Source organism: Columba livia, chromosome 4 (assembly GCF_036013475.1).
Source record: "Columba livia isolate bColLiv1 breed racing homer chromosome 4, bColLiv1.pat.W.v2, whole genome shotgun sequence".
Lineage (NCBI taxonomy): Eukaryota > Metazoa > Chordata > Aves > Columbiformes > Columbidae > Columba > Columba livia.
The window spans coordinates 34524467-34539458 of NC_088605.1; the positions used below are offsets into that span (position 1 = coordinate 34524467).

At 45.8% G+C, this 14992-nt stretch overlaps 1 protein-coding gene across 8 annotated transcripts in view; it reads left to right on the top strand.

The window, feature by feature from the left end:
- Positions 1–10832, top strand: part of IRF2 (interferon regulatory factor 2) — a 42783-nt gene extending 31951 nt beyond the window's left edge. For all 8 annotated transcript variants that reach the window (XM_065061240.1, XM_065061239.1, XM_065061241.1 and 5 more), the window contains 3 exons: positions 2785–2949; positions 8021–8067; positions 9479–10832. In XM_065061240.1, the coding sequence (XP_064917312.1) occupies positions 2785–2949; positions 8021–8067; positions 9479–9790 (524 nt within the window). In that variant the 3' untranslated portion in view covers positions 9791–10832. The remainder of the gene's footprint in view (positions 1–2784; positions 2950–8020; positions 8068–9478) is intronic.
- Positions 10833–14992: the final 4160 nt, after the last annotated feature.

Sequence of the window (14992 nt, forward strand, 5' to 3'; positions counted from 1 at the left end):
TGTCAAAAAAGTGTTTGAATAATGTGTTAAGTCTTCTGGTTGGAGAGATGGCAGAAATTATGTGCAATGACTATTTTTTGTACCCATGTCTTAGGTTGCAGGGCTTTACATAGTCATTCCACTCAAGTGCTTCTGTGGCTGAGGAGTTTGTGAGTAGTTTTCCTCTCTTTATGGCAGATCATTTAATTGGCTGTTGCTTTGTAAGAGCGTTAGAACATGATTGTTGCTCCTATGATCACAGAGGTTTTGTAACTTGAAGGAATAGCACTGTAGTGCTATTAATATTACTGCTTCCTATTTACTGACTGACCCATAAACAAATCTGCAACATGCCAAGGCCAATATGCAGTCACAGGGAAGCAACTTTGCACCCTTTTCCTTTATTTTACAGCCGTAAAGTCAAACAGAGATCAATTAAGAGCAGTCTTTGGAATGTATGTGGTGTTCCCCAAAATGCACTAACGTCAGAAAGGCATTTTGCTGCAGACATCTCAGTTTTATACAGTACAGTGTATCCTGAACTCCTGTTTGGTTTTATGGCGAGATGAATGCATGTTGTACCTTAGAAGATCTCGGTAATTTGCATGACAGGACCCATCATGGCAACCTCAGCATCTAAGAATTGTCAAAGGTCTGTCATGGAAACCAAGTAAGAGGTTCAGAGGAACAGAACTGAATTTGCACCTTAAGGGCTTTTATTTTTATGTGGACTCACAGAATCCATTTTCAGGGTAGGACAGCAAGGTTTGAGTGGGTAACTGTCATCCAGTGTTGTTTAATTAATGGCTTGTGAAGTGTGCTTCTTATTCAGACTGGAGAGAGAAGTCCTTATTTAGGACTGCAATCAGGATTTTAATGTAAACAGGGGGAAAAGGGTAAAATGAATCTGTTCTGCAGAAAGCAGGAAAGTCAGCTGGAGAGAAGGAAAGACAAACAGCACCTGCGGTGTTTCTGACATACATAACAGCTCACAGGAAAGTGATGGCGTTTTGCCCAAGTGAGCAGTAATTTTTGCTGTGCAAGTTATCTTTCGGGATGGGTAAGAATTCGTCAGGTATTGAGGGGAGAGATAAAACAGTGCACATGGCCTGCTTGTACCCTGACGGCGTTGCACAATATTGGTTTCTCCAAGATAAAATTAACTCTGTGTGTGTGTGCTCTTGCCCCCCCATGCCCCACTCAATAAAAAATGGGTTGTTGCAGAAACAGGAAACGTGGAAATACAGTGGAAACTAAATATCTGGAACAAAACTGTAATAATTGTAGTGATTTGACTTCTAAAAAACACACTATGTAGTATTTATGTATTTTTCCTTATGCTGGAATTGTCTCATAAAATACACATCCAGGTTTGGGGGATTTTCCAGTGAATACCTGGCATTTCACAAAGCAAAATGAAGACAGGAATGGATTGTGTGTATATACATGTGCATTCATGTATATTTATCTTTATTCATCCGGGAACAGATGCTATCTTTTGCCTTTTTAAAAATTAGTAATTAGAGTATTTAGGTCACTTAACAGAAGAATTTCAAGATCTGCTGTTTCATTGCCTATATTTTTTCCCATCACTGTTCTAGAAAAAAATATGCTGTCTGAATTTCTAAAAACACAGCACCATGTGTGTACAGAATTTGCTTGTATGAAGATTGTTACTCATTAAGCTTTATGTTCCAGTGGAAGAATATCTATAGTCCTTCCTTTTCTCTCAGACAGCTGTGGATTCAGGTTAGCCATCCTCTGAGACAGCTCCATCCCTGTGTGCACTTCTGATCCACCTAGTGGCTTTCAGCTCCGTGCTGGATTAATGCAGTTGTCATGTGTTTGTACTGCTGGGATCAGTAGGGGAGTTGTACAACACAGAGGGAATTGTCTGAAGCAGTTACAGAGAAGTGAGATAACTCAAGCTCAATAACTTCTTGGTGCCTTGGTTTATTCTCCTTTTTCAAGAGAGTGTTGTGTAGCACAGTTAATGTCTGCATACCACTTCAGGACACCTGCAAAGCATCCATGGTGTCTTCACTTTGTAGAAATAAATTATGTTCCTGTGGTGTTATATATCATGTGCCTGGGGAAATAGGAAGAGCCTCTGTTAATAACTAATCAGACTGTAACTTTCAGTCACAGACCGTGGGGATTACAGACTGCAGGTACAGCTGTGCTTTTCTACACACCATCACTGACATTCCAAGGATCAGTGAGAATAAGCATCTAATTGGAGGAGACTTTTTTCACAGATTTATGTCATGAATAAATCAGAGTCCCACCATGTTTTGCATGACCTTGTGGCCAGCTTTTTTCAGGCCAGTTCTGGTCTTGTAATGCCAAATTTACATGAGATCATCCAGAGGCCATGGGATGTTGGCAGCTTGCTGGGTGAATATGCTTTCCCAAATGAGAAGAGATTGCTGTAGTCCATATGTCCTGGTGACACTGTTTCTGGGTGGAGGAGGCGTGTGGTTGTGGTCTTTCCTGGGAAGGCCTCTGGACAGCTGGTATGTCGAGGGAGGCTCAAGGATGTTATGTGTGAGAGTCAGAAGTTAGGCATATTCAGTTATCATAAGCAGGGGAAAAATGTCTTTGAAGGTGATGGAAACGAAATAAATCACACAGGTTTCCTTTAGAAGTCCCATGGAAAGTAGGTGGTGGAGATGGAAGAAAGTGCTGAGATAGTATTGAAGACTCATTCAAATACCAAGCAGGCTCCAAGGACAGTCTCTTAGAGATCCAGCAGGGTCAGTTGAGGTGTTATGAGTAATCCATTTTTTATTTCTGACTCTCAAGTTGTAGGACAGCCGCACCTTGATGGCAGCAGTGAGGAGCAGGTGATAGTTGCCAATCCTCCTGATGTGTGCCAGGTGGTAGAGGTGACAACAGAAAGCGACGAACAGCCCCTCAGCATGAGCCAGCTGTACCCCCTACAGATCTCCCCTGTCTCGTCCTATGCAGGTAAGCGTTCTGGCATTGCTTTACACTCTTTTTCTGGAAATGTTTGGAAGATGCTGGGGGGAAGTGGGCTCTTCCAGAGTAGCTGGCAATGGTCTAGGAATGGCTGTTCAGCTGTCTTCTGCATTTTTAATGAAGCTCAAACACTCACAGTCCTCTACTCATTTCACCTTGGGAAACAACTCTGCAGATCTGAAGTTGAAAATGTAAGCTGCGGATTTTAGGCAGTGGCTAGTAGAAAAAGAACCTTTTTAGTTGTAATGCAAAAAGGTCTTTTTATGTTTTATTTGTACCACTGAAAATACCCCTCTAATAATGTGCTGCAAATACAGCATGTTCCCCTTGCCCACGACTGGCTAAAGATTAAAGGTCTTCTCTCCTGTATGTTTCCTCAGCACCAAGCACAGTGGGCACAGAGTGCAGAGGGCTGCACAGGTGATATATAATGCAGACATGGAGTTGAAGGCCCTGGGGGAGTGGATCTGTCTTGCTACAAGTAGTCTGTAGACTAGAACAGCCATGTAGGGTCTGATAACAAGTGTTTCTGCAAGTAGCAGAGCTGTGGATGTCTGGCTTCCAACGTCTGCCTCCCATCTGGGTTCTCTGATATCTAAAAAGGGGTGAGATAGGAAGCTTTTTCCTGAGTCAGGGTGTTAATGGTTTCTCTTTTTCCTCTGGCTCCTCGTTATTCGTAAAACTGGTAGAAAGTTACGAGTCTTTGGCACTCATTTATCTCTTATCCAAGTCTGACAGTGTGTTCAGAGGGCATTAGGGGAGAACACATGTAAATGCACACATGGGCATGCTGTATAGAGTCCCTGTGATCATATAAGCCTTATTTCCGTAGGAAACAGGGCAAAGCCACATTTGAAAGCAAATCCAACCTGTCCTTCTTTTTTAGCACGTTGCTAACGTGCAGACCTCAGGAGACTGGGTAGAAACACAAAAGTAATCTTTTTAGGAAAACTTAAGTATTAATTGTTGCCCATGCAATTTATTATTTTACATATGCCCTGACCTTTGCCTCAGTAAGCTGAAGTTACTTCCAGACACATTTTTATAAGATATGTATTTGGTAATTCTTATATTTGGATCCTGAGAAATAGTATTATGTTCTTTTGAGTAGATAAACGTTTATACTTCCCAATGTATTTAGTTTGTAACGGCCAAAGCATTTAGAAAGGTTTTGCAAAGCGTAAGGCAGGGCTATGAGAGTGCTTTAACTTACCAGCAGCTGGGGGATGGGGCCTTTGAACATTTGTCCTCTTTCCAAATGCTTCTTGCAAAACTTTTCCTGTCTATGTGAACATGACAATGCTGCTTTCTTTTAACCTCAGCTACAGGATCTAAGTTCTTGGAATGCAAACAAAAGTCACTGTCTTGGTCTGGAAGTCATGGTGGTTGCTTGGTCTGGGACAATAGGGAGGGGTGGTCTGGTGATGGGAGCACCATCACATGAGCAAGTCTTGAGCTACCCCCCCCAAAGTCAGTGCAACAAGGCTGCATAAGGAAAATGAGGCATGACTGAAGTACTTCTGCTATCCCCTTTTGTTGTCTGAGTATCCTGGTGGCCTTCAGCTGTCCTAACCTATACCAGGACCTGCTAGCCCATAACTTGGATAACACAGAGTTGATTTCATGCCACTGAAGTACTTCTGAGTGCATCTCAAGGCAGCTCTTGGTGATCCTGGTTACTCTAGGTAGAGACCAATAAGAAGTGGAATACTGCCTGTCTGTCCTAGGACGTGCCCTATTTATGAGCAGAAGAGGTGTTGGAGTAAACACTTTGGAATTTTGCAGATGACACCAAATAGGGGACACCAGTCAATACACTTGAGGGCAGGGCCACCATCCAGAGACACCAGGAGATACTGCAGGAATGGGCCAGCAGAGACTTTATGAAATTCAGCAAGGGCAAATGCCAGGTCCTGTGCCTGAAAGAGCCTTTTGCAGTGACAGAGGCTGGGACTGATGAGATAAGGAGCAGCTCTGCAGAAAGGCAGATGGGCAGTGAGCTGAACGTGAGACAGCAGAGCACCCTGGCCACAGAGAAGGCCATCAGCTTTCAGGAGCATGGCCAGTAGATCTGGGGAAGTGATTATCCCCCTCTGCTCAGCACTGCTTACACTACTTCTGGAGTATTGGGCCCAAGTCCTGAACCCCCCAGTCCAAGACTGATACAAACAAACTGGAGCAAATGCAGGGAAGGGCTACCAGGATGATCAAGAGCTGGAGCACTCTGTGCTGAGATACTGAGGAGCAGGGGTTTGTTCAGCCTGTATGAGAAATGTTTTTTAGGACCTTGTAACAGGCTGCCCTTTCCTTCAGGGATGCTATTGAGAAGGCAGAGCCAGGCTCTTCACAGCGGTGCGTTGGGGTGGGCAGTGAGAAAGAGCAGGCATGAATTGAAACAAGGGAACTTGGTCTAGCTGGATATAAGAAAAAAATGGCACCTTTTTCACCACAAAGACAGGTGGTGGAGCAGGATGCCCAGGAAGGCTGGGCTGCCTCCATCCTCTGAGGTTTTCAAGACCTGACTGGACTAGATAAGGCCCTGAGCAACCTGATCCAATCCTGTAGCTGACCCTGCTTTTAGCAAGAGGTTGGGCTGCAGACCTCCTGAGGTCCCTTCCAGCCTGAATTGTTCTATGAACATCTCTCTTTTTAAAGCATGTGTTTGCCTTTGAGGCAGGAGTGAAGAAAGAGCTCTGTGTTTTGTTAAACCCTGAAATTTGTAGGACACTCGTGTGACTATTTCTGGCTTAGTCTTGTTCCACACAAACCCACATGGGAGAACCACAGGAGCCCTGGCCCTGTGCTCATGGCTGTGCTGGGTAGAGCTGCCTGCTCTGTCAGGTGCTACGGCTGAATGGCAGGAAGGAGTATGACCATAACAGCTGTGCAGGAACAGTTACTTTAGCTTTTCTGAAACAACAACAACAACAACAACAACAACAAAAAGTAGCCTGAGGTATCAGCTGTCCTACACAAATCTGTTTTATTTCAAAAACACCTCTAGTTCCTTTCTGAGGTTACTCAGGCAAATGATATGACTGGCCTTGGTGAGTTTTCTCATATTTCCACTGACGTCTATGAAATCCGTTTTTTTTAGTACTGAGGCTGTTGTCAACCTCCTCTTGTGTTTGACACTGATTCAAATAACTTTCTTGATTGAAATAACCTCTCTAACTTTCCATGCCCAAATGGCTGGCTTCCCTGGCTTTGCTAACTATAGTGCTATCTCTTACTCAGCATTTTGTTATGTATAAACACCAAGGATGGATTCCTTTTCAGCTGCATCACTCTTTTTTTGTTGCCACATGTTTCTTCATGTCAAGGAATATCTGTTTCTCGTCTCTGTGTGGATTCCTCCTATTGATTCTGTGTCCAGAGCTATTTCTCCTTTGCACAGATTAGTTTCTGCCTCTCTTCTCCTCAGTGTGGATTAATTATTCAGTTTTTAATCACATCGGTACATCCCTCTTTATGTGGGCCAGGGAGTGAGAAGCCCTGGAGAGTGTTAATTTCATAGGACTTCACAGTTAGCTTTAATGTTTGGGACTGCTCCTCTTCTTACTGCACGCTACGGTGAAGACTCTGGGCATAGGGGAGGTGCTGGCTTTGGAAGTAGTGATCTGGAGTAGCTGAGCTGCCTGTGTCCTTGCTTTGGAAGGACTTGGGTGCAGTTTAGCGCCTGGGGTCTGAAAGAGCAATTCAGAGTGTATTTTTACAGCCCTCTGCCTAAACTTAGCCTCCAGAGAAGGGCAAGGTGCTGCCTGTCCTTCTGGAAATGTGCGGGGGCATGATCCATGAGGCACAGTCCATATATCCTCAGCACTCGTGTCCAGTGCAGAGCATGAGCCTGCTTTCTGGCAAGGCAGGATCATGGTTTATGGGTGCAGGGCCTGTGCAAAGAAGTCTGCATGGGCTAGAATGCATGGCACAGAGCAGAGGGTGGAAGTTGGGACTTGAGAGCTCCCTTGCCTGCTACAGGTAACTCATCACATTGTTCCTTCAGCCCTGTAACTTTTGGACTCCTGTTGGCTCAGGGCATGGATGAGCCTTATCTACTTGGCCGTGGTCTGGGGGTTGGAGAAAGATCTCTTCCTAATGCCATTGGTAGCCTGATGGATGCCTGGTGTTACCCTCCCAGGAAACAGGAAGGCACAGCCTGGTCCTGGAAAGAGGAGTTTGTGCTGCGTCTCAGATGTATCTGGAGTGCACGGCACTCTGAACCAGTCTGTGGGCCAGGACCCTCAGATGCCGAGAGACATGCGTTCAGACACGTGGGCTTCAAAACACAGTCAAAATTGCTGGATTTTGGGCCCTTCTGCAAGCAAGGGTTGCAGCTGAAGGAGGATGGCCATCCGCTGAAGCTGCACCCCCATGTTTGCACTCTGGTTGAAGTGATGAGAGAGAGGAAGGCTGTGCATGGCAAGGAGCAAGCAGCATTTCTGTGTGCTTGAGTGGTGGATGAAGGGTTGAGAAATAGGCTGGGGGGGGGGCTGGGCACAGGTGGCAAAAGGAAAATGAGAGCAAAGTATAACAGCAGTAATAAAGCACCAGAAGTGACAACAAGCCCTTGAGGCAGCAGGCTGAGATAACAGTTCATGAAACAAAAACACACTTATCTCCTCTGGGGTGGAGTTGTTGCTGGTTTTTCAGGGAGATAAAAATAAAGATTTGGACAGAACTTTGCTGTTTGCCAGGCCTGGAACTGCCAAGAGAGGGGGAGGCAAAGGAGGCATCTCCCACTTGTGGGAGGCTCTTCCCTCTGCCCAGAAAACACAAATATTACTTCTTCCCTCTCCGTTGCTGTCTTCTCCAGGGTATAGCTATGTTAACTGTGGTAACCATGTCAATTTATCCCAGTTGTTCATTGCAGCTGTGCTGTCTAGTCTTTGGATTGCTATTACCGCAGCAGGGGCTCCATGCTGCTCCATTGTTTTGTAGTTGTTTGACTTGACTCTCTTTGCTTCCACTTGTTGGAAGTGTATCCAACCTCTTGAGCTGGATTTTGCTACTGTAGATAGAATAGCGTGAGTTTCATTTTTGTGTCTCTTTTGTTTGACAGAAAGTGAAACAACCGACAGCGTTCCAAGCGATGAAGAAAATGCAGAGGTAAGCATTTTCTGGATTATTAGCACTTTGGAGCAGGGTCTCAAGGGCAATGTCCTGGGGTATTCTTCTCCCTTCTATGTTTGCAACTCTGTCTACCAGTGGAGTATTCATTTTAATAATAGCTGGTGGAGAAAAACAAACAAGGAAGGTTCAAGCTAGACAGACGTTTGGATGATTGTTTGGCAGAATGGGTATCTCTACAAGTTCTTTGTTCCTCATCTGTCCAAACTATAAGGAGATTCATTTGCATGAGAAAATACTCTGGAGAGCCATCAGCAGTGCCAGCTCAGTTGTTTTGGAGCAAACCCAGGGATTTACATGAATATAAGTGTGTTTCTGTGTATGTGTGCACTATATATTGACATTGCTGGATAGTGAGTGTTTTATCTTGGTTGAAAGCATGCTTGTTTTGTTTTCCTTAAATGGCGCCTGAATTCACACAATTGGAGGAAATGCTTACATGTATGATAGAAAGGCAACTTGAATGTTTGAGGTATGTGAGGTAGCCAGTTGGGTATTGCTGGAAGAAAGGAATCCATGGAGGAAATAGCCACCCCGTTAGTGTTTCCTGAGCTGCACCTATGCAAAATCAGCACTCGTCTTTTCTTTTGGGGCTTCCATCAAGTGACCAGATCTGCCGATCTCCACGAATACTTAAAAGCCAGGGGAAGCTAAATGAGGCACTTACGTGCCCTGTGCTCCAGCTGCATTTTTGCTAGAAGGCCTCTTGCAAATCTGTCTCCTGCTGTGCCCCCCAGAAAGCCCTTTGAGTTCTCCTTGGAGAGCTGCAGGTTGTGCAGCTGTATAACAGCACAGCTGACCTGCTTGATTTAGTCTCTCATGCCCTGGTTAAGGTGGAGCCTCTGTGTAGACTGCCAGTAATGATTCCCCAAACCTCCTTTTCCAGCATGTGTGATGGGGAAGGAACTGGATGCTCATCTTCCCTTGGTGAACCTACTCCCTGTGTCCATCAAGTGGCAGTGGATTTCCTGGCAGCCTCACCTGTTGACAGCTTGGGCAGTGCTGTTTGAGAGGTGTTGGGTCTCTGTACCTGCTTGTTGGCAGGGGGATGCTCTCTCTTGGTAATGCAGAGACTTCCATTTGAAGCTCGGGATGTTTGGGCCTCTGTGTCCATTTTTGTCTCCAGCATACCGGGAATAAGGCCTTTATTTTCCATCAGAAGAGTGGGTAGAGTCTCTTGTGTGCAGGAGGGCCACCAAGATTTAGGCATGTGACTTCAGAAAGGGCAAAGTGGCTGAGAGCAGAGACATTCAAAGCCAGCAGCTAGAGGCTCAGGCTTTTAGAGACTGAGGAACTCCTGTGCAGTTCATGGGTGTTTTTGTCTTCATCTTGTTGCTCATAGCACTTTGCAAAGTTACTTTCGCTCATATAGTCTTCCCTCCTATTTTAGGGACGACTTCATTGGCAAAAGAAAAACATTGAAGGCAAACAGTATCTCAGCAATCTGGGAGTGAGGAACACTTCTCATATGCTTCCCAGCATGGCAACTTTTGTAGCCAACAAGCCTGACCTCCAAGTCACCATCAAAGAGGAAAGCTGCCCACTGCCTTACAACAGCTCCTGGCCCCCTTTCTCAGACATCCCCCTGCCACAAGTAGTGTCCACAGCCTCCACAAGCAGCAGCCGGCCAGACCGTGAGACACGGGCCAGCGTCATCAAGAAAACGTCAGACATCACCCAGTCGAGAGTTAAGAGCTGCTAAGCCTTTGATGGTGTGTTTTTTTTTTTTTTTAGCTTTGTTTTGTTTGGTTTTGTATTTTACGTTTCTCTAGGAGAGGTTCATCCCTTGACGCACATGAGACAAATCTAAGGTGAAGCTTTGGCAATATTAAACATTGCTGTGTCCGACTCCAGTGCCGGAGTGTTTTTAACTCAGGACTCCAGCTGTCAGTATGTACACCTGAACCCAGGCGGATTTCCAAGGTTGCCACCTAGGAAAACAAGAACTTTGGCCCCCTTGCAGGTTCCAGTGTTTCATAAGAGGACCAACCGACCACAAGGGAAGTGGTGCTGCTGCGCTTCTTGCTGTCAAGGCTGTGATGGAACTGAAAGCCTCAGAATGGAAGAGAAAATGTGAACTAGCTGGAATATTTTTAAATAAAGAAAAATCTATTGTGAATATTGTACATAGTGCAGTACTAGCAACGTTGCAGTCTGCTTCTGCACCTTATTAAGAAAGCACTTACGAAAGGCCTTTTATTACCTTGCTCTACTTAATGGCACATTGAAGGTCCCTCCCCACCTGAATTCTTTTCCAAGGCTATTCTTGCTAAAGTGTCTTTAAAGAATAGAGGAAAGGAAAGGAAGTTAAAACTTCCCATGTGGATTTCATATGTTTTAAGACTGCTTTTCTCATGTTTGTTTCTAATCTGCTATGCTTGAATGCCGCGTGGTACAATAGGAAAAAAAAAGAAACCTATTACAGAGATATTATGCAAATTCCCAGATTTAAAAAAGAAGAAGAAAAATACTCTAATTCTAACCAGAGCAAGCTTTTTTATTTTTTATACAGGGGAATATTTTATTCAAAGTAAAATTCTAAAGTGAATATAATTTTTTTTAATCTTTTCTACAGCAAATTTATAATTTTAAGATTCAGTCCTTGGTTATCAGCAGTTATTACATCCTTGTGGCACATTTTTTTTTAATTTTGTAAAGGTGAAATAGCTTTTATGAGCTCATGTAGCAATCAGATTATCCTGTGGATTGATAATAAATATGGTATATAGTTAAATTTTTAATAATCCTCTTGTTTTTGTCTCTTCCTTAATCTTTCAGAAGCCCCAGATGGCATGGGTTTGATAGGTGAATGTGACCTCTCGGAGTGAGCAATGAGCATGAGCAGCCTTTGCAATTTCTGGAGTACCTGTCTAAGAGGATGGGAAGTCCTGTGCTTGAGACAGCATGAGGTGGAAAGAGAAATTAGAGCTTAAAGGTGGCGTACTTGAGTTTGGCCTCTTGTGCAGAGGTTGGGAGTTGTGGCACCTCTTTTGCTGGTATTCTGTGGCTGGGCTTTGAGAAGTCACCTCATAGAAGGGATCTTGTGAAAGTCCATCCCCCACCCAACACAGGCTCAACTGTACTTGCCCCATTCCTGGTAGATCTCTGTTTAGCTTGCAGTTGCCTTGTCCAGAAAAATCTCTTTTTGCAGAGTTTCAAGCAATAAGTCCTTGTTAGTGGAATGAATCAGAAGTCAAAAAAACATTCCCCAAGGCTTTCAACATCTACCACATTATGGCAAGCTGTGATTCCTCAGGGTCTTTGAGGGAAGCTGCTGAGTATCTAAATAAGGGTGTAGAGCATCTTGCAGGGTGGCATGGTGATGGTGAAGAGCCATGCCATTGACTGTGCAGTGCTGTACACTTTGGGCTGTCACTGGCATTGGCAGAAGTTGAGAGCACTTACCCCCTTGCAGTTTTTCAAGCTGTTGGAAGTTGAACGGATTGATTCTAAGTATGTAAAATACGTGGACACAGAGTATCCTTCAGGTATGATTACCAGTCTGATACCAGCCTGGCAGATGGCAGAGCCGAGCGCCATGTATATTGGGCTGATGAGCAGTAACAGGTACAAAAATGGTTGTGTCGCAGGGAAATGTGCTAACTGGCTGTTGAAAAGGACAAGCAAACAGTGGGGCGTTGCTGCGTTCTTAACTTGATGCCATAATTGCAGTTTTCATCACAAGTCCATGTGAAACTTGCAGCTTTGTCTTGCCAACCCACTGCCCAGGGCCATGGGAAGACAAGGTTAGAGCTTTGGTTAGGGCTGGGAGGAGGAAGCCCAGAGCAGTATTTGAAGTGAGGTTGAAAACTCGTAATTGTTAAAATCATTGTATGTGAGCTCTCTGGTCTCTTGTCTCTTTGTGCACTTACCCTTCCAGTGGCCCTCTGGGTGCAGAGGCCACAAGGTTTGGTCTTCTTCAGGGAGGTTGTGTCTTGTGCACGCGTGTGTGCATGGGGGTTACAGTGAGTCTCCAGCATTCCAAGCCTTTGGCCAGCAGAGTTATGAGGCTCACGACAGGTTTTGGGTTTTTTTCTTAGTTCTGGGGCTCGCTTGGGTTTATTTTTATGTTTCCTTAACATTGTCTGCTTTGGTTTTGGAAGTTGTTCCAAACTTCACAGCTAAAGTGTGGAAGTTGGTCTGTAGCATCTCCCAGCCCCTTTTAAGATTATGGGCTTTTGTTTTTTAGGGAGTGACCTCCTAGGGTCACAGAAGAGCTGGGACTGGAAGGGACCCCTGGGGCACATTGGGTCCAATCCTCTGAAAGCAGGTTCCTAGAGCAGGTCATCAAGGGCCCTGTCAAACCAAGTCTTGAATATTGCCAGCAAGGAAATTCTCTTCTGGGCTTCATGAATCCCTTTTTTTCCAGTCTGTGTTCCAGGTTCCCTGGCCTGTGGCTGGCAATCAGCATAGAGTTATGGTTGGGGCTGGGAGCTGCAGGTGGAGAGTGACTGAAAAGGGGCTGTCTGGGGAGATGTGGGGCTGGGAGAAGAGTCGTCTCCTGATGTATTTTTATGGTGGGGAGGCGGGGGTTGGGTTAGGTAGAAGAGGAAGCCCAGAGCTGCAGTTGTGCTGGGTTTGGGAAGGGGCTTCCAAACTCAGTGGAGGGCTGATACTGGATCCTTCTTCTTGGGAAGTCTTGTTTTGGGAAAGGAAGGGCTGCAGCGCTGGGGCTGAGGCTGAGCCTAAGGCTCAGGGCTGAAGAAAAGAGGAAGTCTGGTTGTGTGGGGCTGGAAAACATCACACAATGTAAACTAAGCAGTGGCAGTCATCTTCTCCTCTGAGGAGTATTTAGTCTGTGCACAGAGAGAGGCTCTTGTCTTTGGCTCAGCCTGGGCTTAGCTTTAAGAGTTAAGGCTGAGAGAAAGCCCAGAGGTAGGGTTGTGTCAGGGCTGGAAAACATCTTCCAAAGTAAACAGAGCTGAGTCAAGGCTTTTTCTTTTCCGAAAGCGGAGCTGCTGTTTACCTCCACTGTGGCCTGTTCTCTCCTCACTGTTCAGATTGATGGTGGTAATTGCTGACATGTCTCTGCAGGTCTCCAGGCAAGCAGCCGTGTCCTGTGCGCTGTGAGAGGCAGTGGGCTTTCCTCCTTTCATAGCAGCGGTTTGAGCTCCCTGCCCCTCACACACAGCACTGAGGAAGCATCTTGGAGGCCTTTACCTTCCTGCAAAACCCCGTTTTATGTCTGGCCTTGTGCAAGTGCTCCCTGACCTCAGTCCTGTGTGTCTGTCTGAGAACACATTTGCCCTTCATGGCAAAACATTTCAGCTTGGGTAGTCACCAAGGCTCACTAAGGTGCTTACATGGAGCCTGGCATCCAGCAGGGCTGCCAGAGTGGAGTGAGAACTGAGCTGCTTTTTCCTGTGTGTCCTGCATGATTTTGGGTGAGAGCCTGCCTTCAGCAAGCCTTGCTGGTCTCTGGGGTAAGGAGCTGGTTGCCCAAGGGTTGCCTGAGTGTTTCTAGGTATGTAAATGTTTGTCTGGAAAGCAAACCTTTACTTGCCAGAAGGTTTCGCTACTCTTAGCATCAGCCATCTGAAACTTAAGAGCAGTTGACAGGGAAAGGCAGGTACCTCCTGTTTAGCCTATATGTTAACATTTATGTAGCTTAAAGCAAGTTACATGGTCGCATCTCACCTCTGCTTGTTCCACTTGAGAGTCCGTGCCAGCAAGCCGATGGCCAATGCCAGCATGCTGGTGGCTGGGTAATTTGGCACATGTTCCACTTGGTCCTGCAAGGAGGGCAGCTGAGCTGCAAAACCACTAACCCCTACTCTGCACCGGTAGCTGGTCAGTAGGAGACACACACACCCCCCTCTGGGAACGGCGTGCATACTTGATAAATTCCCCTCTTCCCATGGCTTATACGTTTGAAGCTCTTCCAAGTGGTATCCAAGCAGGGGAGTTACTGTACGTATCCATAACACTGCTCCATCAAAGAGAATATCCACTGTGCAAAGGTGGTGACGCCTCTGCGTCTTGCTCAGACTAAAAGCAGTTGGCCAACTGCGAGGTGATGTAAATGCAAAGGAGGATTTCTTTGGGCTGGGACATCAGACATTTATTCTGAAATGCAGTGTTCAGTTCCGTGTGTTATCCATGCTTGCAAAATTACACAGAGTCATAAAACACCACCCAGCCTTTATTAGCGCAACCACCAATTTGGTTCTGAAACACCGGAAACGAGATGACCGTCCATTAACTCTATGGGTAATATCAATTTAATCTCTTTGTGCCGTTTTGTGATGTGGTCAGCAGGTGAGCCTGCAGAAACCTCCTGAGTGGGGCCGGGAGGAAGGTGAGGGGCAGACCCTCCCCACCAGCCCCACAGGGCTTGCAGCCAGGGCATGGCCTGTGCTGCGCTGGGAACTCTGACAGGTTTGGCAGTTCTCTTCAGGGGAGCTCAGCTAATGAGGAGCTGTGATACCAAGGTCTCTGGCAAAGTCTGATCCCCTCAGAAGGGCTATCTACAGAGCTCAGGTAGGAGAAAAGTCTTCTGGGAAGTAGCAGAACTGGAGAAGACCAATTTGCTTGGAATCTGGGTTGTCTTTAGAGGTGTTTCCTGGGATTGGGGGTATTTTTGAACTTTTGTTGGTGAGGTCGCTCATACAGCCTGTCTGTCCCACCCACCACCTGGTGTCATTAGGAACTTTCTGGTGAAGGGTTTAACTACATAGCAGTGCCTTCTCCACGAGGACCCAGTGAGAGCTGTTTCTTCTATCCAGGCACCCATTTTCTCAAACTTGTAGGAACTTTTAATCTGTAGGACACATCCCTTCTTTCAGAGCTGTTTGACAGTAACTGCAGAGTTGCAAAACAGTTCAGGTCGCAAGGGACCTCTGGAGGTCACCTTACACAATCCCTGCTCCAAAACTCTAAAGGTAGGTCAGGGTGCTCACAGCCT